Source organism: Loxodonta africana, chromosome 24, assembly GCF_030014295.1.
Source record: "Loxodonta africana isolate mLoxAfr1 chromosome 24, mLoxAfr1.hap2, whole genome shotgun sequence".
In the NCBI taxonomy this organism is placed as follows: Eukaryota; Metazoa; Chordata; class Mammalia; order Proboscidea; family Elephantidae; genus Loxodonta; species Loxodonta africana.
The window spans coordinates 28,784,413-28,807,075 of NC_087365.1; the positions used below are offsets into that span (position 1 = coordinate 28,784,413).

Below are 22,663 nucleotides of genomic sequence, written 5' to 3' on the forward strand. Positions count from 1 at the left end.
TTTTGCTCTAGCTAGAATTTTCAGTACAATGTCAAATAGGAGTGGTGATAAAGGGCATCCTTGTCTTGTTCCTGTTCCCTAGGGAAATGTTTCCAGCCTCTCTCTGTTAAGAATGATGTTGGGCATTTGTTTTGCATGTATGCCCTTTATTATGGTGAGAAATTTCCCTTCTATAACTATTTTTTTGAGAGTATCAGGAATGGGTGTTGGACTTTGTTGGATGCCTTCTCTGTGTCTATTGAGATGACCATGTGATTCTTTTCTTTCCTTTTATTTATGTGGTGGATTATGTTGACTGATTTCCTAATGTTGAGCCATCTTTGCACACGTGGTTGACTCCTCCTTGGCCATTTTGTATTTTTTTTTGATATGTTGCTGAGTTCTACTGGCTGGAATTTTTTGAAGAATTTTTGCATCTATATTCATGAGAGATATTGGTCTGTAATTTTCTTTTTTTGTGGTGTCTTTGCCTAGTTTTTATATCAGGGTTACGCTGGCTTCATAGAAAGAACTTGGAAGTATCACTTCCGTTTCTATGTTCTGAAATAGTTTGAGTAGTACTGGTACAAACTCTTCTCTAATGTTTGGTAGAATTCTCCAGTGAAGCCATTTGAGCCAGGGCATTTTTTCATTGGGATTTTTTTTTTTTTAACTACTTTTTAAATCTTTTTTCTTGTTATAGACAGGTTTTCAACATCATTTTGTGTTAGTTTGGGTAGGCAGGGTATTTCTAGAAATTTGCCCATTTCCTCTAGGTTTTCAAATTTGTTGGAGTATAGCTTTTCGTAACACTCTGTTATGATCCTTTTTATTTCAGTTGGGTCTGTTCTGATGTCCCCCATTTCATTTCTTATTTGGGATATTTGCATTCTCTTCTGTTTGTCTTTTGTCATTTTGGCCCATGGTTTGTCAATTTTGTTGATCCTTTCAAAGAACCAACTTTTGGTTTTGTTGATTCTTTCTATTGTTTTTCTGTTCTCTATTTCATTTATTTCTGCTCTGATCTTTATTATTCCCTTTCTTCTGGTGGCTGTGGTCTTTCTTTTTTGTTTTCTTTCTACTTGTTCAAGTTGTTTAGCTAATGTTTTGATTTTGTCCCTTTCTTCTTTTTTGATGTGTGCTTCTATTGCTATAAATTGACCTCTGAGCACTGCCTTTGCTGTGTCCCAAAAGTTTTGGTATGATGTGTTTTCATTCTCATTTGATTCTAGGAATTTTTTTATTCCATCTCTGATTTCTTCTCTTACCCAGTGGTTCTTAAGCAGGGAATATTCAGTTCCATGTAATTTATTTATTTTTCCTTGTTCTTCCTGTTATTTTCTACTTTGATGGTGTTGTGATCAGAGAAGATACTTTGTATTATCTCAGTTTCTTGGATTTTGTTGAGGGTTTCTCTGTGGCCTAAGATGTGGTCTATTCTGGGAAATGTAGCATGTGTGTTGGAAAAGAATGTGTATTTTGCAGCTGTTGGGTGGAATGTTCTATATATGTCTGTGAGGTCAAGTTGGTTGATTGTGCCCTTTAGATCCTCTGTATCTTTGTTGAGTTTCCTTCTCTATGTCCTGTTCTTTCCTGAGAGTGGTGTGTTGAGGTCGCCTACTGTTATTGTGGAACTGTCAATTTCTCTTTTCAGTGCTGCCAGAGTTTGTTTTATGTATTTTGGAGCCCAGTCATTGGGTCCATAGATGTTTACTATGGTTAAGTCTTCATGATGGATCGTCCCTTTAATCATTATATAGTGCTCGCCTTTGTCTTTTATGGTGGATTCTGTATTAAGGTCTATAGTATCTAAGATTAGTATTGCTACTCCTACTCTTTTGTGGAAGATATCTGCTTTATATATTTTTTTCCATCCTTTGATGTTTAATAAATTTACATCTTTGTTTCTAAGACAGCATATTGTTGGATACAGTTTTTTTTAATCCATTCTGTCACTCTGTGTGTCTTTGTGGGTGCATTTCAGCCATTTACATTCAGCATAATTATTGATAGGTGTGAGTTTATTGCTGTCATTTTGTAGGGTTTTTTTTTTTTTGGTGATGCTAACTTTTTCGTTGTTCCTCTTATTCTTCTGTGCTGAATTCCTTTTGTTTGTGGATTTCTTTTTCATTTCTTTTCTTTTTGTGGGTTTTGTTTTTATTAAGACTTTATGTTTTTCTTCTTTTCTTTGATAAGTAGGTTTGTTAACTTTCTTTGTGGTTACCTTGAAATTTATCCTTATCTTCCTAGGTTTGAACTAGTCTATTATCACATGGTATCACCTTGCTTTCCTCTCTATTAGATAGTTGTATACCTACACCATTTATTCCCTCTTTTATTGTTTTGACATCTTTGCCATTTACAAACTAACCTCGCTGGTTCCCTGTTGTAAATCTTTTAGTTTTGATAAATCCTTGAGAGTTCATTTCCTAGATTAGTATCTGGCTGGTGTGGTCTTGTGTGCTAGATGCAGGCTGTTGTCTGATGTTATTTGTTCTCAATCTGAAGGACTCCCTTTAATAATTTTCATAAATTTGGTTATGTTTTTACATAGACCCTTCGTTTCTCTTTATCTGGAAATGTCCGAATTTCACCACCATATTTGAAAGAGAGTTTTGCAGGATATATTGTTCTTGGTTGGCGTTTTTTTTCTTTCCATGTTTTATTTATGTCATTCCATTGCCTTCTTGCCCGAATTGTTTCTGCTGAGTAATCAGAGCTTAGTCCTATTGTTTCCCCTGTGTATGTGACTTTTCATTTTTCTTGAGCTGATCTCAGGATTCTTTCTTTGTCTTTGGTTTTAGTGAGTGTAATTATGATATGTCTTGGTGATTTTCTTTGGGGGTCTATTCTATGTAGGGGTCTATCCTATATGGGGTTCTTTGAGCTTCTTGGATGATCAGCTTTTCATCTTTCACGATATTACGGAAGTTTTCTTTCAGCAATTCTTCAATGATCCTGTATGTGTTTTCCATTTTCTCCCCCTGTTCTAGAACTCCAATCACTCACAAATTTTTGCTCTAGATTGCATCCCAAGTAATTCTCAGGGTTTTTTCATTTTTCTTTGTTCTTTTTTCTGATTTTTCCTCAAATATTGTTGTATCTAAGTGTTTGTCTTCATTTTGCTGATCCTGTCTTCCATCATTTCAAATCTGCTCCTCAGCCCTTCTATGGTGCTGGTCATTTCTGAAATCTTGTTGTTTATCTTTTGGATTTCTAATAATTGTTTTTGTATGATTTCTAGTTGTGAATTTATTTTGGTATTTTGTTCCTGTATTATTTTCCTGAATTATTCCATTTTTTGTTCTGTACTGTCTACGAATTTGTCTATCTTTTCCTCATCTTTGTCTGCTTTTTGCTTCAACTCTTGGATAGCTCTGAATATTATTCTACTGGAAAGTTATCTGGTGTTTTATTTTGGACTCCCACTGGAATCATCCTGTCCTTGCTTCATTTTTTAATTGTAGTTCTGTTTGTTTTCTCCTGTTTTCTTTATTTGGTTATGTCTGAGTAGGTGGGCTGTGTGTTCTTTGTTGTTTAATCATCTGTGGTCACGATAACTTTTCACCTCCTTATCCAATGGGCAGGGCCAATCATGCAACTGCTGTGCAGCAGAGCAGGTCCAGCTGATGGGGAAGGGCTGGGTTGGGCTGTTTTTGGCATGTACTTGGGTCTACAGGACTGGCTGGTAATCAATGCTGGGCAGGTTCTGATAAGCTATGCCTGTGCTGCTTAGGGGTATGATGTTCAGTACATGGTGCAGGTAGGCAGGAAGGAGGGGGGAGGTTGTGATGTGTGGAACTAATATGGTTATGAGAAAGAGGAGAGAGAAACAGGAGCCAAAAACAAACAAACAGGGTGTCAAGGGAGCTTGCCGTTGGAGTGGAGAAATAAGAAACTGAGAAAGGGGAAAAACAAAAGGAAAAAAGAAAGAAACAGGGAAAAAATAATCACATAAAAAATTGGAAGAAAAAAGAAAAGAAAAGCCCTTAGCAGTCCCACCATTGCAGCTTCAAGGACTGGGGAAATGGCTCCCAGTCTGCCCAGTATAACCTGGCTCGATGTGCCAGTATTCAGAAGACAAGAAAAGAAAGTAAGTGTAGAGAGACGAGAACTGAGACTTGAAGACAGAAAGGAAAAGAGTGAAAAAAAAAAAAAGAAAGAAAAGAGAAATGTCCCCAGGGATCCCACCTACGTGGCTATGAATTGGGAGAGTGGCTCCTAAGCTGTGCTGTGCAGCCCTGCTAAAAGGGGCTCCAAAGCCATGAAAAGGAAAACAAAACAATTAAACAAAACAAAATGGAATAAAGCAAAACAAAACAAAGCACTAAAAAAAAAGAAAAGAAAGAAAGAAAAAAAAAGAACCATGGGGATCCCACCAGCATGGTGTTGTGGGCCAGGGAAGTGTTTCCCCAGTTGAGCAGCACTTCAAATCCTTTCAAGAGGAAGCAAAGATGGCACACAGAGCCAGGTGTTGAAGAGAAAGGACAGTTAGGTTGTGGGAAGCATGGGGAAACCAAAAGAAATGGAAAAAAAGCAACATCAGCAACAGACAAAGGGCACGTAGGGAGTGTGGGCAGGGTGAATCCAAGTGGCCCGGGGCCGAAGCAGTTGCCTCTTGGCCAAGAGACTGCCACCAGTGGGAAGCAGAGGAGTCTGGGGGACGGGGAGGAAGAAGGATGGGGGTTAGGAAGGCATATATCGCCGGCTACCAGGTGCCCTGTCTCCTGCTGGGAACTTTGTGGAGCTGCTTTTCTGTACTACCTGTCCACTGATCTCTGATGTGGGTGGGGTGAATACACAGATGCTGCTCTTCCTGGCTGTTTGAGCCACCACTGCCAGCCAGGAATCACATAGGTAGAGCAGTGGGGAAAGGATGGGGGGTGGGAAAGCATGTATTGCTGGTTACCAGGTGCTCTGTCTCCTGCTGGGAGCTCTGTGAAGCTGCTTTCCTGTGCTCCCCGTCTGCTGATATCCGGCAGGAGTCCAAGATGGCAAATCTGTGCTGCATTATCTGATAGGGAACCTCTGTATGTATGTCTCCTAGCTCTCTGTTCTCTGTCAGTTTGTTATCATATTTGGTGCTTGGCTGAGTTCTCTATATCTGCATTTGACAATTCCATTTCCAGGACTGACATTTGTCTCCATCTTACTTAGTTTTTCAGGTCTTTGCTGTGGAGGGACAGTGTGGTGCTTCTGTCTATAGAGCCATGTTGGCCAGAAGTCTGGTCTTCCAAATTTCTATTATGTAATTTCTGGCATCGTTTCTATCACCAAGGCCATATTTTTCAACTACTGTTGTAAAACTTGGCTGAAGATCATTCAAAAGCGGCTGCAGCAGTACGTCAACAGATAACTGCCAGAAATTCAAGCTGAATTCAGAAGAGGACATGGTGATCATAAATGTATCCTGTCTGAAAGCAGAGAATACCAGAAAGATGTTTACCTGTGTTTTATTGTCTATGTAAAGGCATTTGAATGTCTGGATTGTAACAAATTATGAACAACATTGTGAAGAATGGGAATTCCAGAACAGCTAATTGTGCTCATGAGGAACCTGTATGTAGGCAAAGAGGCAGATGTTCAAAGAGAGCAAGTGGATACTGCATTGTTTAGTCAAGAATGGTGTTTGTCAGGGTTGTATCCTTTAACCGTACTTATTCAATCTGTATGATCACCAAATAATCCAAGAAGCTGGACTACATGAAGAAGAATGGGGCATCAGGAATGAAAGAAGACTCATTAACAACCCGTGATATGCAGATAACACAACCTTGTTTCCTGAAAGTGAAGAGGACTTGAAGCACTTACTGTTGGAGATCAAATCCATACCTTTAGTATGGATTACACCTCAGCATAAAGGTGTCAGAAACCCTCACAACTGGACCAATAAGCAACATCATGTTAAAGAGAAGATTGAAGTTGTTAAAGATTTCATTTTACTTGGATCCACAATCAATGCCCATGGAAGCGGCAGTCAAGAAATCAAACAATGCATGGCACTGGGCAAATCTGTTGTGAAAGATCTCTTTAAATCATTAAAAAGAAAATACGTCATTTTAAGGAGTAAGGTGTGCCTGACACAATCCATAGTGTTTTCAATTGCCTCACGTGCATGCAAAAGCTGGGCAAAGAATAAAGTATACCAGAGAAGAATTGATACCTTTGATTAATGGTGTTGGTGAAGAATATTGAATGTATTATTCACTGCCCTCAGAACGTACAAATCTGTCTTGGGAGAAGTACAACCAAAATGCTATTTAGAAGCAAGGATGGCAAGAATTCATCTCACATACTTTGGACACGTTATCATGAAAGACCATTCCCTTGAGAAGGACATCATGCTTGGTAAAATAGAGAGTCAGCAAAAAAGAGGAAGACTCTTTCTCAATGAGATAGATGGATGCAGTGGCTGCGACAATGGGCTCGAGTATAACAATAATTGTAGGGATGGAGCAGGACCGGGCAGCGTTTTCTTCTGTGGTACATAGGGTCACTATGAGTCTGAACTGACTCACTGTCCCCTAACAACAGGAGGTGTTTCAATCTTTGCTTAGGTCCTGATTGAGCTCAGGTTGTGGTGCTGAGCAGGGCAGCCTTGATGTTCTCTCCATGGGATCATGTCTGTACTCCACATATTACCGGTGCAGATGATCACTCCTTGGCCCTGATGTGTCGTTGCCCTCCTAGCCCCTCCTAGTCCCCAGAAGGGACTCTGGGTGTCCTTGGTACATGTTCTTTCTTGATCTAGAGGGACAAGAATGAGCATTGTATTTGACAGACTCTTGCTACCTTTTGACCCTGGAAAGTTTCCTAAAATCTTTGAGCCTGGATCTTCTTACCAAAATGGAGGCAGTAATATCCATCTCATAGGACTGAGGAGTGAAGGAGGTCATGCAAGAAAATCAAATGATTGAGGTTTTTCTTCCTTTTCCCTAAATGACACCCCACTCAGCAGTGTGAGATGCAGGTGAATGTTTGCCTGGGCTCCTGCCTCAGGTTACTGTGTCTGGGCAGGGCCCAGAGCAGTGGGAAGAGTTGTCACTGATGGGCCCCTGTGGCCTCAGGTGGGAGAGAGGAGGCCCTGTCAGATGAGCTCCCAGGTACCCTCTGGAGGCTCTTCTTGCCCACCCTTCTCTTCCTGGATCTCCTCACAGGCCACAAGGTGCTGCTGATGAGAAAGGTCTCAACACTCCATTCTGCAGGATGTGGAGGGCTTGAGCTCAAGTTGAAAGGAGGCTCAGGCTTCAAGGAGATGGATGAGATGGTGGTCAGAGCCTGATCTGGGAGCAGGTGAAATTAGAAAGGACCCGGTCAAGAAGGGCCTACAAGGTCACATGGTAGTAAGATTCATCTGGAGGTCAGAAAGGGACACATCTGCCTACTTACCCAGCAAATAATAATAATAATAATTATTGTCCTTGAGTCTATTAAAATTCATGATGACCCCATGTGGTACAAAGCATAACTGTGTCACAGGGTTTTCTTGGACGTAAGCTTATAAAAGCAGATGACTAGACCTTTCTTCCATGGCATCACCGGGCAGATTCAAACCAACAACCTTTCTGTTATTAGCTGAGTGCAAGCCAATTCACCCAGGGGCATTACTTCCCCAGAAACCTCCCTACATTCTCTAAGAGCCTCCATCTCATGTATAGTAATGAGGAAAATGGGGTTTGATCAAGGATTTTCAAAAGATGTCCAAGAGTCAGTAGAAGGGGTTAAGTCTTGGGAGGGGGCTGTGTCTGTCCTCACCGAGCAGGGCATCCAATCCTTCTGCCTCCCATGCTGAGCACAAGTGCAAACCCTCGGGAAACAGGTGTTGAGTGAGTGAGTGGATGGATGGACGTGCTTCACCACAGCAGCTCCCTCCCCTGCACTGAGGGAGCTTCAGGCTCTGCTGCTTCCTTCCTAGCTGAGAGAGGAGAAATATGGAGCAATGAGCTTTATAAGCCTTCCCTTGCTGCCTGCCTGCCTCCCACCCTCCTCTCTACACCACAGTGCGGGGTCTCAGTACAAGGCGTGGAGAAGCCCAATAGGAAAGCTGAGGGCTCATCCAGCTAATTCCACCTGGGGAAGGAGAATAGGGGGCCTGAATCCCACCCTCGTGTCTAAGTTCTTGCATGTCCTACTCCTCTCCCTCTTCTCGAGTACCAATTCCTCCAATTTAGGTTTGTTTTCTGAATCTACGTAGGGGTCAAAACCTACCATTTTATTATGATCACGGATAGAGTGGGTCAGGAATTCAGACAGGGCACAAGAATGGCTTGTGTCTACTGTATCTTTTCTAGGACCTCAGATTGAAAGATTCAGACTGCGTGGGCTAGAATCATCTGGAAACCAAAAAAAAAAAAGAGCCAAACCTGTTGCCGTCAAGTCATTCCGACTCATAGCCACCCTATGGGACAGGGTAGAACTGCCCCGTGAAATTTCCAAGGAGCTCCTGGCAGATTTGAACTGCTGACCTTTAGGTTAACAGCTATAGCGCTTAACCACTACCCCACCAGGGTTTCCGAAGAATCATCTGGAAACTTCTATAATTATATGGTGATAGAATCTGGCTATGGGCTGGCATCTCAGCTGAGATTCGAACAATAAGTATCCCAAAAGAGCAAGATGGAAATACAGAGAAATTGAATGATCTAGCCTAAAATGTCACAGAGCATCACTTCGGCGGTAGACACAGACTGCCCAGGTTCAGGAGGAGGGGAACAGACACCCACAACACACGGAAGTGGTGTCGAGAGGGTGTGGGACAGGGATAGCAACGTGGTCATCTCTGGAAAATACAATCTGTCGTTCTTCAAAAGAGGGGTTGGGGTTGGGATGATGGACGTCACAGGGAACCCTATTGTCAGCTTCTTGTCAAGACCCCTGTATGGAATCTCTCTCAGAAGGAAAAAAAAAAAAAAAAGCTAGACTAATACGGTCTCAAGGGAAGAGGAAACTTGTCATGTCTCAGATTTCCCCACTGATTTTGTCCGTTCTCATCACAAATGTACAGTCAGCCTCTAGGAAGGAGGCAGGGGCCTGGAGCAGAGAAGAAACTAAGTCACAGACAGCAGTGCCTGGCGATGGGCCCACAGAATTGAAGAGCTCAGGGTTGAGAGACTCTGGACACCATGGTGTGAGGTGGACATGATTGTTCACAAGTGGGAAGTGGAGGCACATTCTTGGTGTAGGCATGGCTCCTGCTATCTGCTCTCCCCACAGCTGACTCCAGGCTGGGGGGCAGGCAGGAGAGGTACTTCTGGTCCTAGCTGTGTTGCTCTCCCTGCAGGTTGATCAACCCTAGTCCCCTTCTTCCTTCCTCCCACCGCAGGCTTCCTCCATCCTCTAAAACAGAAACCACAAGCCCCTCCCAGATTTTAACTCCTTGCTCAGTCAAAGCTACCTTCCCAGCAAGAAGGAGAAAGGAAGAGATCCCTGTACCCCTGGCAGGGACTGGCTGCAAATCCAGGATCTTTCAATAGACACTGACTCAGGCATATTGAAACCACAGATAGCACTGGAGTGGGGAAAACAGGGCCCCCCCTCCCTGGGATCTCCACCCAAAGGGAATGTTGGCCCTATGGAGCTCTCCTCCTGACTCCAGCTGTGTAGCTCATCTGACCCCAGATGTTGGGTAGGTACAGGAGGCTGACACACCTTCCATCACTGAGAGGTTCTGGGGCAGAAGCCTTCATCCAGCCCATGCCCCTGGTGCTCTTGGATGAGGAAGGGCTACCGGCGTCCCTGGGATGGTATGTAGGGCCTAGGGCACAGAGTGTGGGCACTGAACGGGTTGGCCAGGACCTCTCCAAAAATCATTGTTTCTTTGAACCCTCATCTCAGGAACCTCTTAGTTGGTGTGTGGTTTCTCTTTCACAATCGAGAAGCAGAAACTGCCAGAGTCTCACAGCCCTTTCCTCCCATCACAGTCACTTGCTCTGACACCACAGGAGAAAAGGCTACATCTCTCCCTGCAGAGCAGAGTCCAGGGCCTCCCCAGGGCAACATTAGCAAAAAGAGCAAGCTCCAGGGACCACCACGATGCCTGTCTCTGCCAACCAGCCCTGCCTGCCTCGGCCTTCCCTACTGCTGCCTCTGCTGCTGGGACTCACAGGTAAGTGTGGCCCCCCTGCGGCACCACCCGGCAGGGATGCTCACCTGAGCCTGAGCTTGACAGTGGTGCCCCTCCCTCCTTGGCAGTGGGGCAGATGGATCCCAATCCCCTCACCTCCTGTTGCCCTCCTTCTTCTTAAATTACCTCACAGTCCTCAGGCTTCTTTCTCCTCTGCCTCTTCATCTTTAAGACATTTCCTTAAATAGTTGTTTAAAACAAGAAACTCCTAAAGAAATCCCCATAGAAGCCTTACTTTTTCCCCAGGGAGGTCTTACTGCTTGGAGGGGTCCTTTCCTATCCCAACCAGATCCAGCAGGGTTTACCCCACAGCAGTTCCAGTCCTTCATTCAGTCCTTCCTCACCTCCCACAGAGTCACTGGGTGGAGCCTGGCTACTAAGTGATAGAAAGTTTAGTTGTTCGATTCCACCAGAGACACCTAAGAGGAAAGGCCTAGCAAATCTACTTCTGAAAGATCACCGTCATTGAAAACCATATGGAGCACAGTTCTACTCTGACACACACAGGGTCACTGTGAGTCAGAATCCATATGACAGAAATTGATTTTTGCTGTTTTGTCCTTCACCTCCCACACACCTGGCACCCTGTGAAGGCTTCATGCCCTCCTGGGACTTAACCTGCAGGCTCTGGCACCATCTTGAAGGAGGATGTGAGGGTGCAGCATCGGACTCTTTCTTCCTGCTGAAGACCATAGATCTTGGGAGGCTGGCTGCCTAAATACATACGCAAGTATGTGTGTGTATATGCACGTGTGTATACATACATATGTATGTATTTGTGTATATGACATATATATGTGTATACACGTATGTGTATATGCATCTGTACATATGTGTATTATATGTTTGTGTGTGTATACATATGCATGTGTTTATGTGTGTATATAGGCAAGTATATGTATATACATATGTATATTTACACATGTATGTACTCGTGTATGTGTGTATATATATATGTATGTGTATAAAAAACGTAATATATATGTATTAGTGTATAAACCAAAAAAAACTGCAAACCCATTGCACTCGAGTCAATTCTGACTCATAGCGACCCTATAGGATAGAGTAGAACTGCCCCTATAGAGTTTCAAAGGAGCGCCTGGTGGATTTGAACTGCTGACCTTTTGTTTGCAACCATAGGTCTTAACCACTATGTCACCAGGGTTTCCGTATTAATGTATATGTATGTGATTGAGCATGCAATCAAGATGCATTGATAATTACTGGTGATTGGAATGCGAAAGTTGGAAACAAAGAAGAAGGATCAGTAGTTGGAAAATATGGCCTTGGTGCTAGAAACAATGCTGGAGATTGAATGATAAAATTTTGCAAGACCAACGACTTCTTCATTGCAAATACCTTCTTTCACCAACATAAACGGTGACTATACACATGGACTTCGCCAGATGGAACACACAGAAATCAAATCGACTACATCTGTGGAAAGAGACGATGGAAAAGCTCAATATCACCAGCCAGAACAAGGCCAGGGGCCAACTGTGGAACCGACCATCAATTGCTCATATGCAAGTTCAAGCTGAAATGGAAGAAACTCAGAGCAAATCCACAAGAGCCAAAATATGACCTTAAGTCTATCGCACCTGAATTTAGAGACCATCTCAAGAATAGATTTGACACACTGATCACTAGTGATGGAAGACCAGACGAGTTGTGGAATGACATCAAGGACATTATCCATGAAGAAAGCAAAAGGTCACTGAAAAGGCAGGAAAGAAAGAAAAGACCAGGATGTATGTCAGAGGAGACTCTGAAACTTGCTCTTGAGTGTCGAGCAGCTAAAGCAAAAGGAAGAATTGGTGAAGTAAAAGAACTGAACAGAAGATTTCAAAGGGCATCTCGAGAAGACAAAGTTAATTATTATAATGGGATGTGCAAAGAGCTGGAGATGGAAAACCAAAAGGGAAGAACACGCTCGGCGTTTCTCAAGCTGAGAGAACTGAAGAAAAAATTCAAGTCTCGAGTTGTAATAGTGAAGAATTCCATGGGGAAAATATTAAACGATGCAGGAAGCATCAAAAGAAGATGGAAGGAATGCACAGAGTCATTCTGCCAAAAGAATTAGTCGATATTCAACCATTTCAAGAGGTGGCATATGATCAGGAACCGATGGTACTGAAGGAAGAAGTCCAAGCTGCTCTGAAGGCATTGGCGAAAAACAAGGCTCCAGGAATTGATGGAATATCAATTGAGATATTTCAACAAACAGATGCAGCGCTGAAGGTGCTCACTCGTCTATGCCAAGAAATATGGAAGACAGCTTCCTGGCCAGCTGACTGGAAGAGATCCATATTTATGCCTATTCCCAAGAAAGGTGATCCAACCGAATGTGGAAAGTATTGAACAATATCATTAATATCACACGCAAGCAAAATTTTGCTAAAGATCATTTCAAAAATGGCTGCAGCAGTATATCAACAGGGAACTGCCAGAAATTCAGGCCGGTTTCAGAAGGGCACATGGAACCAGAGATAACATTGCTGATGTCAGATGGATCCTGGCTGAAAGCAGAGAATATCAGAAGGATGTTTACCTGTGTTTTGTTGACTATGCAAAGGCATTCGACCGTGTGGATTATAAAAAAACTATGGATAACACTGCGAAGAATGGGAATTCCCGAACACTTAATTGTGCTCGTGAGGAACCTTTACATAGATCGAGGGGCAGCTGTTCGGACAGAACAAGGGGATACTGATTGGTTTAAAGTCAGGAAAGGTGTGTGTCAAGGTTGCATTCTTTCACCATACCTATTTAATCTGTATGCTGAACAAATAATACGAGAAGCTGGACTATATGAAGAAGAACGGGGCATCAGGATCGGAGGAAGACTCATTAACAACCTGGGTTATGCAGATGACACAACTTTGCTTGCTGAAAGTGAAGAGGACCTGAAGCACTTACTAATGAAGATCAAAGGCCACAGCCTTCAGTATGGATTACACCTCAACAGAAAGAAAACAAAAATCCTCACAACTGGACCAATGAGCAACATCATGATAAACGGAGAAAAGATTGAAGTTGTCAAGGATTTCATTTTACTTGGATCCGCAATCAACAGCCATGGAAGCAGCAGTCAAGAAATCAAAAGATGCATTGCATTGGGCAAATCTGCTGCAAAGGACCTCTTCAAAGTGTTGAAAAGCAAAGATGTCACCCTGAAGACTAAGGTGCGCCTGACTCAAGCCATGGTATTTTCAATCACATCATACGCACATGAAAGCTGGACAATGAATAAGGAAGACTGAAGAAGAGTTGACACCTTCGAATTGTGGTTTTGGCGAAGGATATTGAATATACCATGGACTGCCAAAAGAACAAACAAATCTGTCTTGGAAGAAGTGCGGCCTGAATGCTCCTTAGAGGCAAGGATGGCGAGACTGCGTCTTACATACTTTGGACATGTTGTCAGGAGGGATCAGTCCCTGGAGAAGGATATCATGCTTGGCAGAGTACAGGATCAGCAGAAAAGAGGAAGACCCTCAACGGGGTGGATTGACACAGTGGCTGCAACAATGAGTTGAAGCATAACAATGATTGTAAGGATGGCACAGGACCGGACAGTGTTTCGTTCTGTTGTGCATAGGGTCGCTATGAGTCGGAACCAACTCGACGGCACCTAACAACAACAACAGCATGTGTATACGTATGTGTGTACATATGTATGTGGAAACCCTGGTGGCATGGTGGTTAAGTTCTACAGCTGCAAACCAAAAGGCCTTTAGTTGAAATCCGTCAGGTGCTCCTTGAAAACTCGATGGGGCAGTTCTTCTCTTTCCCATAGGGTCGCTATGAGTCCGAATCCACTCAACTGCAATGGTGATATATGTATGTATGCGCATGTGTATATTATATGCATGTGTATATGTATAGGTGTTGCTGGCTGCTGTGGAGTTGATTTTCTACTCATAGAGACCCTGTGTGACAGAGCAGAACTGCCCCATAGGGTTTTCTTGGCTGTAATCTTATGGAAGTAATCATCAGACCTTTGCCCGCAGAGCCGCTGGGTGTGTTCAAACTGCCAACCTTTTGGTTAGCTGCCAAGAGCCTAACCAATGCACCACCAGGGCTCCTATGTATATGTATTTATACACATGTAGTTTTTTTCCAATTGCCGTGGACTTGACTCTGAATCACGGTGACTTCATGTGTGTCAGAGTAGAACTACCTATGTTCCTTAGGATTTTCAGTGGCTGATTTTTCAGCATCATCAGGCCTTTCTTCTAAGGCCCCTCTGGGTGGACTTGAACCTCTAATTTTCCAGTTAACAGTGACCAGGTTAAGTACTCGTAGCTCCCATGGATGTGTGTGCGTGTGTGTGTGTGTGTGCTTGTGCTTTATATATATGTTGTATTATATACTATGTAATATGAATATATATTATATTCTAAATATGTTTATTTAAAATACTTGTATTTTTCTAATAGTTTCTTATATATATATATCCATATAACAAAACTAGTAGAGAAAGCACTGGATGCAGAAGAGGACATGGAACAAAGAATAGCATTGTTGATGTCAAATGGATGGTGGCTGAAAGTAGAGAACACTAGAAAGATATTTACCTGTCTTTTACTGCCTATGCAAAGACATTTGACTTTGTGGATCATAGCAAGTTATGGATAACATTGCAAAGAACGAGAATTCCAGAACACTTATTTGTGCTCATGAGGGACCTCCTGCTTAGACCAAGAGGCAGTCTTTCAAACAGAGCAAGGGAATGTTGCGTGGTTTAAAGTCAAGAAAGATGTGTGTCGGGGTTGTATCCTTTCACCATAGTTATTCAATATGCTGAGCAAATAATTTGAGAAGGCTGGACTATATGAGGAATGTGGCATCAGGATTGGAGGAAGACTCGTTAACAACCTGTGATGTGCAGATGACATAACCTTGCTTGCTGAAACTGAAGAGGACTTGAAGCACTTGTTGATAAAGATCAAAGAGTACAACCTTCAGTATGGATTACACCTCAATATAAAGAAAACCAAAACTCTCACAAATGGACCAATAAGCAACATCATGATAAACAGAAAAGATTGACGTTGTTAAGGATTTCATTTTACTTGGATCCACAATCAAAGCCCATGGAAGCAGCAGTCAAGAAATCAAACAACACATTGCTTTGGGCAAATCTGCTGCAAAAGACTCCTTTAAAGTGTTAAAAAGCAAAGATGTCACTTTAAGGACTAAGGTGTGCCTGACCCAAGACATGGCATTTTCAGTTGCTTCATATGCGTGCAAAAGCTGGACAATGAATAAGGAAGACCAAAGGAGAATCGACCCCTTTGAATTATGGCATTGGTGAAGAATATCGACTATACCATGGACTGCCAAAAGAACAAACAAATCTGTCTTTGAAGACGGACATCCAGAATGCTTCTTAAAAGTGAGGATGGTGAGACTTTGTCTCACATATTTTGGGCACATTATCAGGAGAAACTACTCCCTTGAGAAGGACATCATGCACGCATGGTAGAGGGTCAGTGAAAAAGAGGAAGACCCTCAATGAGATGTATTGACACAGTGACTGCAACAACGGGCTCAAGCACAACAACAATTATGAGGGTGGCACAGGACCAGGTAGAGTTTCACTCTGTTGTACATAAGGTCACTATGAGTTGGAATCAACTGGACGGCACTTAACAACAACAATAGAAAAAAGTGGTAAATAGTGCTTTGCACGGTATGAAGTCACCCAGAATCCAGCATCCTAGGGTTACATTCTGGATGTGGGTGTTTCTCCCACCCATCCACTCCCTTCTCAGAGCTGGGCACAGACCTCTGGGCAGACAGGAGAGCACCCCTCCTCCTCCCAGAAGTGCTAACATCTCAGCTGAAACGCCATCTAGTAAACTGATTAAAAGCACAAATATTTCTTGAAACCAACCTGCCAGGGTTCAATTCCAAGTTCCATTACTATATAGGGTGTTAAAATTTGGGCAAGTTACTTGTCTATAAAATAGGAATAAATAACAATTCCTCTCTAATAGGGTTGTGGTGAAAACTTAAAAAGTTAGTCTATGTAGTCAAGTGTTCAGAATAATGTGTGCTGCGCAGCAGTGTCTTTGTAGGCTTTGGGTGTCGCACCCCTCCAGGGCTTAGTAAGTGCAAATACATAAAGTGGTCCTGCTGATTGTGGCCCTGATGTTTTGATTTCATCCCTCTATTCCATTTTGATGTGTGCATCTATTGCTGTATTTGACCCCTGAGCACTGCCTGTGTTATATCTCAAAAGTTTTGGTATGATGTGTTTTCATTCTTGTTTGATTCTAGGAATTTTTTTATTCCATCTTTGATTTCTTTTATTTCCCATTGGCTTTTAAGCAGGGTGTTATTAGTTTCCATGCAACTGATGTTTTTCCTTGCTCTTTCTGTTTTTAATTTCTACTTTGATGACATTGTGATCAGAGAAGATACTTTGTATTATGGCAATGTTTTAGATTTTGTTGAGGGTTGCTTTGTGGCCAAATATGTGGTCTATTCTGGAGAATGTTCCATGCGTGTTGAAAAAGAATATGTACTTTGCAGCTGTTGGGAAGAGTGTTCTATGTATGTCTATGAGGTCAAGTTGGCTGATTGTGGCCTTCCGTATCTTTCTTGAATTTCTTTCTAGATGTTCTGTCCTTTTTTGAGAGTGGTGTGTTGAAGTCTCCTACTATTATTGTGGAACTGTCAATTTCTCTTTTTAGTGCTGTTAGAGTTTGTTTTATGTATTTTGGAGGCCTGTCATTGGGTATGTCGATATTTATTGTGGTTATGTCTTCATGGTGGATTGCCCCCTTAATCATTACATAATTGCATTCTTTGTCTTTTTTTTTTTTTTAATGATTTTTATTGTGCTTTAAGTGAAAGTTTACAAATCAAGTCAGTCTGTCACATATAAAGTTATGTACACCTTACTACATACTCCGATTTACTCTCCCTGTAATGAGTCAGCCCGCTCCCTCCTTCCAGTCTCTCCTGACCGTTTTGTCAGTTTCTAACCCTCTCTACCCTCCCATCTCCCCTCCAGACAAGAGATGCCAACACAATCTCAAGTGTCCACCTGATACAAGTAGCTCACTCTTCATCAGCATCTCTCTACAACCCATTGTCCAGTCCTTTCCATGTCTGATGAGTTGTCTCCGGGAATGGTTCCTGTCCTGGGACAACAGAAGGTCTGGGGACCATTGTGTGAATATACCATAATTTATTTAACCATTCATCCGTTGATGGACACCTTGGTTGCTTCCAGCTTTTTGCTATTGTAAACAGTGCTGCAATAAATGAGGGTGTGCATATATCTGTTCGTGTAAAGGCTCTTATTTCTCTAGGGTATATTCCGAGGTGTGGGATTTCTGGGTTGTATGGTAATTCTATTTCTAACTTTTTAAGAAAACGCCAGATAGATTTCCAAAGTGGTTGTACCATTTTATATTCCCACCAGCAGTGCATAAGAATTCCAATTTCTCCACAGCCTCTTCAACATTTATTATTTTGTGTTTTTTGGATTAATGCCAGCCTTGTTGGAGTGAGATGGAATCTCATCGTAGTTTTAATTTGCATTTCTCTAATGGCTAATGATCGTGAACATTTTCTAACGTATCTGTTAGCTGCCTGGATATCTTCTTTAGTGAAGTGCATGTTCATATCCTTTGCCCAATTTTTTTTTTATTAACTTTTATTAAGCTTCGAGTGAACGTTTACAAATCCAATCAGTCTGTCACATATAAGTTTACATACATCTTACTCCGTACTCCCACTTGCTCTCCCCCTATTGAGTCAGTCCTTTCAGTCTCGCCTTTTGTGACAATTTTGCCAGCTTCCCTCTCTCTCTATCCTCCCATCCCCCCTCCAGACAAGAGATGCCAACACAATCTCAAGTGTCCACCGGATATAATTAGCTCACTCTTCATCAGCATCTCTCTCCCACCCACTGACCAGTCCCTTTCATGTCTGATGAGTTGTCTTCGGGGATGGTTCCTGTCCTGTGCCAACAGAAGGTCTGGGGACCATGGCCGCCGGGATTCCTCTAGTCTCAATCAGACCATTAAGTACGGTCTTTTTATGAGAATTTGGGGTCTGCATCCCACTGATCTCCTGTTCCCTCAGGAATTCTCTGTTGTGCTCCCTGTCAGGGCAGTCATCGATTGTGGCCGGGCACCAACTAGTTTTTCTGGTCTCAGGATGGTGTAGGTCTCTGGTTCATGTGGCCCTTTCTGTCTCTTGGGCTCTTAGTTGTCGTGTGACCTTGGTGTTCTTCATTTTCCTTTGCTCCAGGTGGGTTGAGACCAATTGATGCATCTTAGATGGCCGCTTGTTAGCATTTAAGACCCCAGATGCCACATTTCAAAGTGGGATGCAGAATGTTTTCATAATAGAATTATTTTGCCAATTGACTTAGAAGTCCCCTCAAACCATGGTCCCCAGACCCCCGTCCCTGCTCCGCTGACCTTTGAAGCATTCATTTTATCCCAGAAACTTCTTTGCTTTTTGTCCAGTCCAATTGAGCTGACCTTCCGTGTATTGAGTGTTGTCTTTCCCTTCACCTAAAGCAGTTCTTATCTACTGATTAATCAATAAAAAACCCTCTCCCTCCCTCCCTCCATTTAACCATTCATCCGTTGATGGACACCTTGGTTGCTTCCAGCTTTTTGTTATTGTGAACAGAGCTGCAATAAACATGGGTGTGCATACATCTGTTTGTGTCAAGGCTCTTATTTCTCTAGGGTATATTCCGAGGTGTGGGATTTCTGGGTTGTACGGTAGTTCTATTTCTAACTGTTTAAGATAACGCCAGATAGATTTCCAAAGTGGTTGTACCATTTTACATTCCCACCAGCAGTGTATAAGAGTTCCAATCTCTCCGCAGCCTCTCCAACATTTATTATTTTGTGTTTTTTGGATTAATGCCAGCCTTGTTGGTGTGAGATGGAATCTCATCATAGTTTTAATTTGCATTTCTCTAATGGCTAATGATCGGGAGCATTTTCTCATGTATCTGTTGGCTGCCTGAATATCTTCTTTAGTGAAATGTGTGTTCATATCCTTTGCCCACTTCTTGATTGGGTTGTTTATCTTTTTGTGGTTGAGTTTTGACAGAATCATGTAGATTTTAGAGATCAGGCGCTGGTCGGAGATGTCATAGCTGAAAATTCTTTCCCAGTCTGTAGGTGGTCTTTTTACTCTTTTGGAGAAGTCTTTAGATGAGCATACGTGTTTGATTTTTAGGAGCTCCCAGTTATCGGGTTTCTCTTCATCATTTTTGGTAATGTTTTGTATTCTGTTTATGCCTTGTATTAGGGCTCCTAGCGTTGTCCCTATTTTTTCTTCCATGATCTTTATCATTTTAGTCTTTATGTTGAGGTCTTTGATCCACTTGAAATTAGTTTTTGTGCATGGTGTGAGGTATGGGTCCTGTTTCATTTTTTTGCAAATGGATATCCAGTTATGCCAGCACCATTTGTTAAAAAGACTATCTTTTCCCCAATTAACTGACACTGGGCCTTTGTCAAATATCAGCTGCTCATACGTGGATGGATTTATATCTGGGTTCTCAATTCTGTTCCATTGGTCTATGTGCCTGTTGTTGTACCAGTACCAGGCTGTTTTGACTACTGTGGCTGTATAATATGTTCTAAAATCAGGTAGAGTGAAGCCTCCCACTTTCTTCTTCTTTTTCAGTAATGCTTTGCTTATCCGGGGCTTCTTTCCCTTCCATATGAAATTGGTGATTTGTTTCTCTATCCCCTTAAAATACGACATTGGAATTTGGATCGGAAGTGCGTTATATGTATAGATGGCTTTTGGTAGAATAGACATTTTTACTATGTTAAGTCTTCCTATCCATGAGCAAGGTATGTTTTTCCACTTAAGTATGTCCTTTTGAATTTCTTGCAGTAGAGCTTTGTAGTTTTCTTTGTATAGGTCTTTTACATCCTTGGTAAGATTTATTCCTAAGTATTTTATCTTCTTGGGGGCTACTGTGAATGGTATTGATTTGGTGATTTCCTCTTCGATGTTCTTTTTGTTGATGTAGAGGAATCCAAGTGATTTTTGTATGTTTATCTTATAACCTGAGACTCTGCCAAACTCTTCTATTAGTTTCAATAGTTTTCTGGAGGATTCCTTAGGGTTTTCTGTGTATAAGATCATGTCATCTGCAAATAGTGATAACTTTACTTCCTCCTTGCCAATCCAGATACCTTTTATTTCTTTGTCTAGCCTAATTGCCCTGGCTAGGACTTCAAGCACGATGTTGAATAAGAGTGGTGATAAAGGGCATCCTTGTCTGGTTCCCTTTCTCAAGAGAAATGCTTTCAGGTTCTCTCCATTTAGAGTGATATTGGCTGTTGGGCAGCCCTTTATTATGTTGAGGAATTTTCCTTCAATTCCTATTTTGGTAAGAGTTTTTATCATAAATGGGTGTTGAACTTTGTCAAATGCCTTTTCTGCATCAATTGATAAGATCATGTGGTTTTTGTCTTTTGTTTTATTTATGTGATGGATTACATAATGGTTTTTCTGATATTAAACCAGCCTTGCATACCTGGTATAAATCCCAGTTGATCATGGTGAATTATTTTTTTGATGTGTTGTTGGATTCTATTGGCTAGAATTTTCTTGAGGATTTTTGCATCAATGTTCATGAGGGATATAGGTCTATAATTTTCTTTTTTTGTAATGTCTTTACCTGGTTTTGGTATCAGGGAGATGGTGGCTTCATAGAATGAGTTGGGTAGTATTCCGTCATTTTCTATGCTTTGAAATACCTTCAGTAGTAGTGGTGTTAACTCTTCTCTGAAAGTTTGGTAGAATTCTGCAGTGAAGCCGTCCGGGCCAGGGCTTTTTTTTGTTGGGAGTTTTTTGATTACCGTTTCAATCTCCGTTTTTGTTATGGGTCTATTTAGTTGTTCTACTTCTGAATGTGTTAGTTTAGGTAGGAAGTGTTTTTCTAGGAATTCATCCATTTCTTCCAGGTTTTCAAATTTGTTAGAGTACAATTTTTCGTAGTGATCTGAAATGATTCTTTTAATTTCATTTGGTTCCGTTGTGATGTGGTCCTTCCCGTTTCTTATTCGGGTTATTTGTTTCCTTTCCTGTATTTCTTTAGTCAGTCTAGCCAATGGTTTATCAATTTTGTTAATTTTTTCAAAGAACCAGCTTTTGGCTTTGTTAATTCTTTCAATTGTTTTTCTGTTCTCTAATTCATTTAGTTCAGCTCTAATTTTTATTATTTGTTTTCTTCTGGTGCCTGATGGATTCTTTCGTTGCTCACTTTCTATTTGTTCTAGTTGTAGGGACAGTTCTCTGCTTTTGGCTCTTTCTTCTTTTTGTATGTGTGCATTTATTGATATAAATTGGCCTCTGAGCACTGCTTTTGCTGTGTCCCAGAGGTTTTGATAGGAACTATTTTCATTCTCGTTGCATTCTATGAATTTCCTTATTCCCTCCTTGATGTCTTCTATAACCCAGTCTTTTTTCAGGAGGGTATTGTTCATTTTCCAAGTATTTGATTTCTTTTCCCTAGTTTTTCTGTTATTGATTTCTAGTTTTATTGCCTTGTGGTCTGAGAAGATGCTTTGTAATATTTCGATGTTTTGGACTCTGCAAAGGTTTGTTTTATGACCTAATATGTGGTCTATTCTAGAGAATGTTCCATGTGCACTAGAAAAAAAAGTATATTTTGCAGCAGTTGGGTGGAGAGTTCTGTATAAGTCAATGAGGTCAAGTTGGTTGATTGTTGTAATTAGATCTTCCGTGTCTCTATTGAGCTTCTTACTGGTTGTCCTGTCCTTCTCCGAAAGTGGTGTGTTGAAGTCTCCTACTATAATTGTGGAGGTATCTATCTCACTTTTCAATTCTGTTAAAATTTGATTTATGTATCTTGCAGCCCTGTCATTGGGTGCATAAATATTTAATATGGTTATGTCTTCCTGATCAATTGTCCCTTTTATCATTATATAGCATCCTTCTTTATCCTTTGTGGTGGATTTAAGTCTAAAGTCTATTTTGTCAGAAATTAATATTGCTACTCCTCTTCTTTTTTGCTTCTTGTTTGCTTGATATATTTTTTTCCATCCTTTGAGTTTTAGTTTGTTTGTGTCTCTAAGTCTAAGGTGTGTCTCTTGTAGGCAGCATATAGATGGATCGTGTTTCTTTATCCAGTCCATGACTCTCTGTCTCTTTATTGGCGCATGTAGTCCATTTACATTCAGCGTAATTATAGATAAATAAGTTTTTAGTGCTGTCATTTTGATGCCTTTTTATGTGTGTTGTTGACAATTTCATTTTTCCACTTACTTTTTTGTGCTGAGACGTTTTTCTTAGTAAATTGTGCGATCCTCATTTTCATAGTGTTTGACTTTATGTTAGTTGAGTCGTTACGTTTTTCTTGGCTTTTATCTTGAGTTATGGAGTTGTTATACCTTTTTGTGGTTACCTTATTATTTACCCCTATTTTTCTAAGTAAAAACCTAACTTGTATTGTTCTATATCGCCTTGTATCACTCTCCATATGGCAGTTCAATGCCTCCTGTATTTAGTCCCTCTTTTTGATTATTGTGA

The 22,663-nt window shown here is 41.4% G+C and overlaps 1 protein-coding gene across 2 annotated transcripts in view; it reads left to right on the forward strand.

Moving 5' to 3' along the window:
- Positions 1-9,876: 9,876 nt before the first annotated feature.
- Positions 9,877-22,663, forward strand: part of LOC100673190 (signal-regulatory protein beta-1-like) — a 54,290-nt gene continuing 41,503 nt past the window's right edge. Inside the window, exon 1 of one of the 2 annotated variants that reach the window (XM_064275884.1) lies at positions 9,877-10,084. In XM_064275884.1, coding sequence (XP_064131954.1) covers positions 10,012-10,084 — 73 coding nt within the window. In that variant the 5' untranslated portion in view covers positions 9,877-10,011. The remainder of the gene's footprint in view (positions 10,085-22,663) is intronic. The other variant, XM_023550103.2, reaches the window with a different exon arrangement.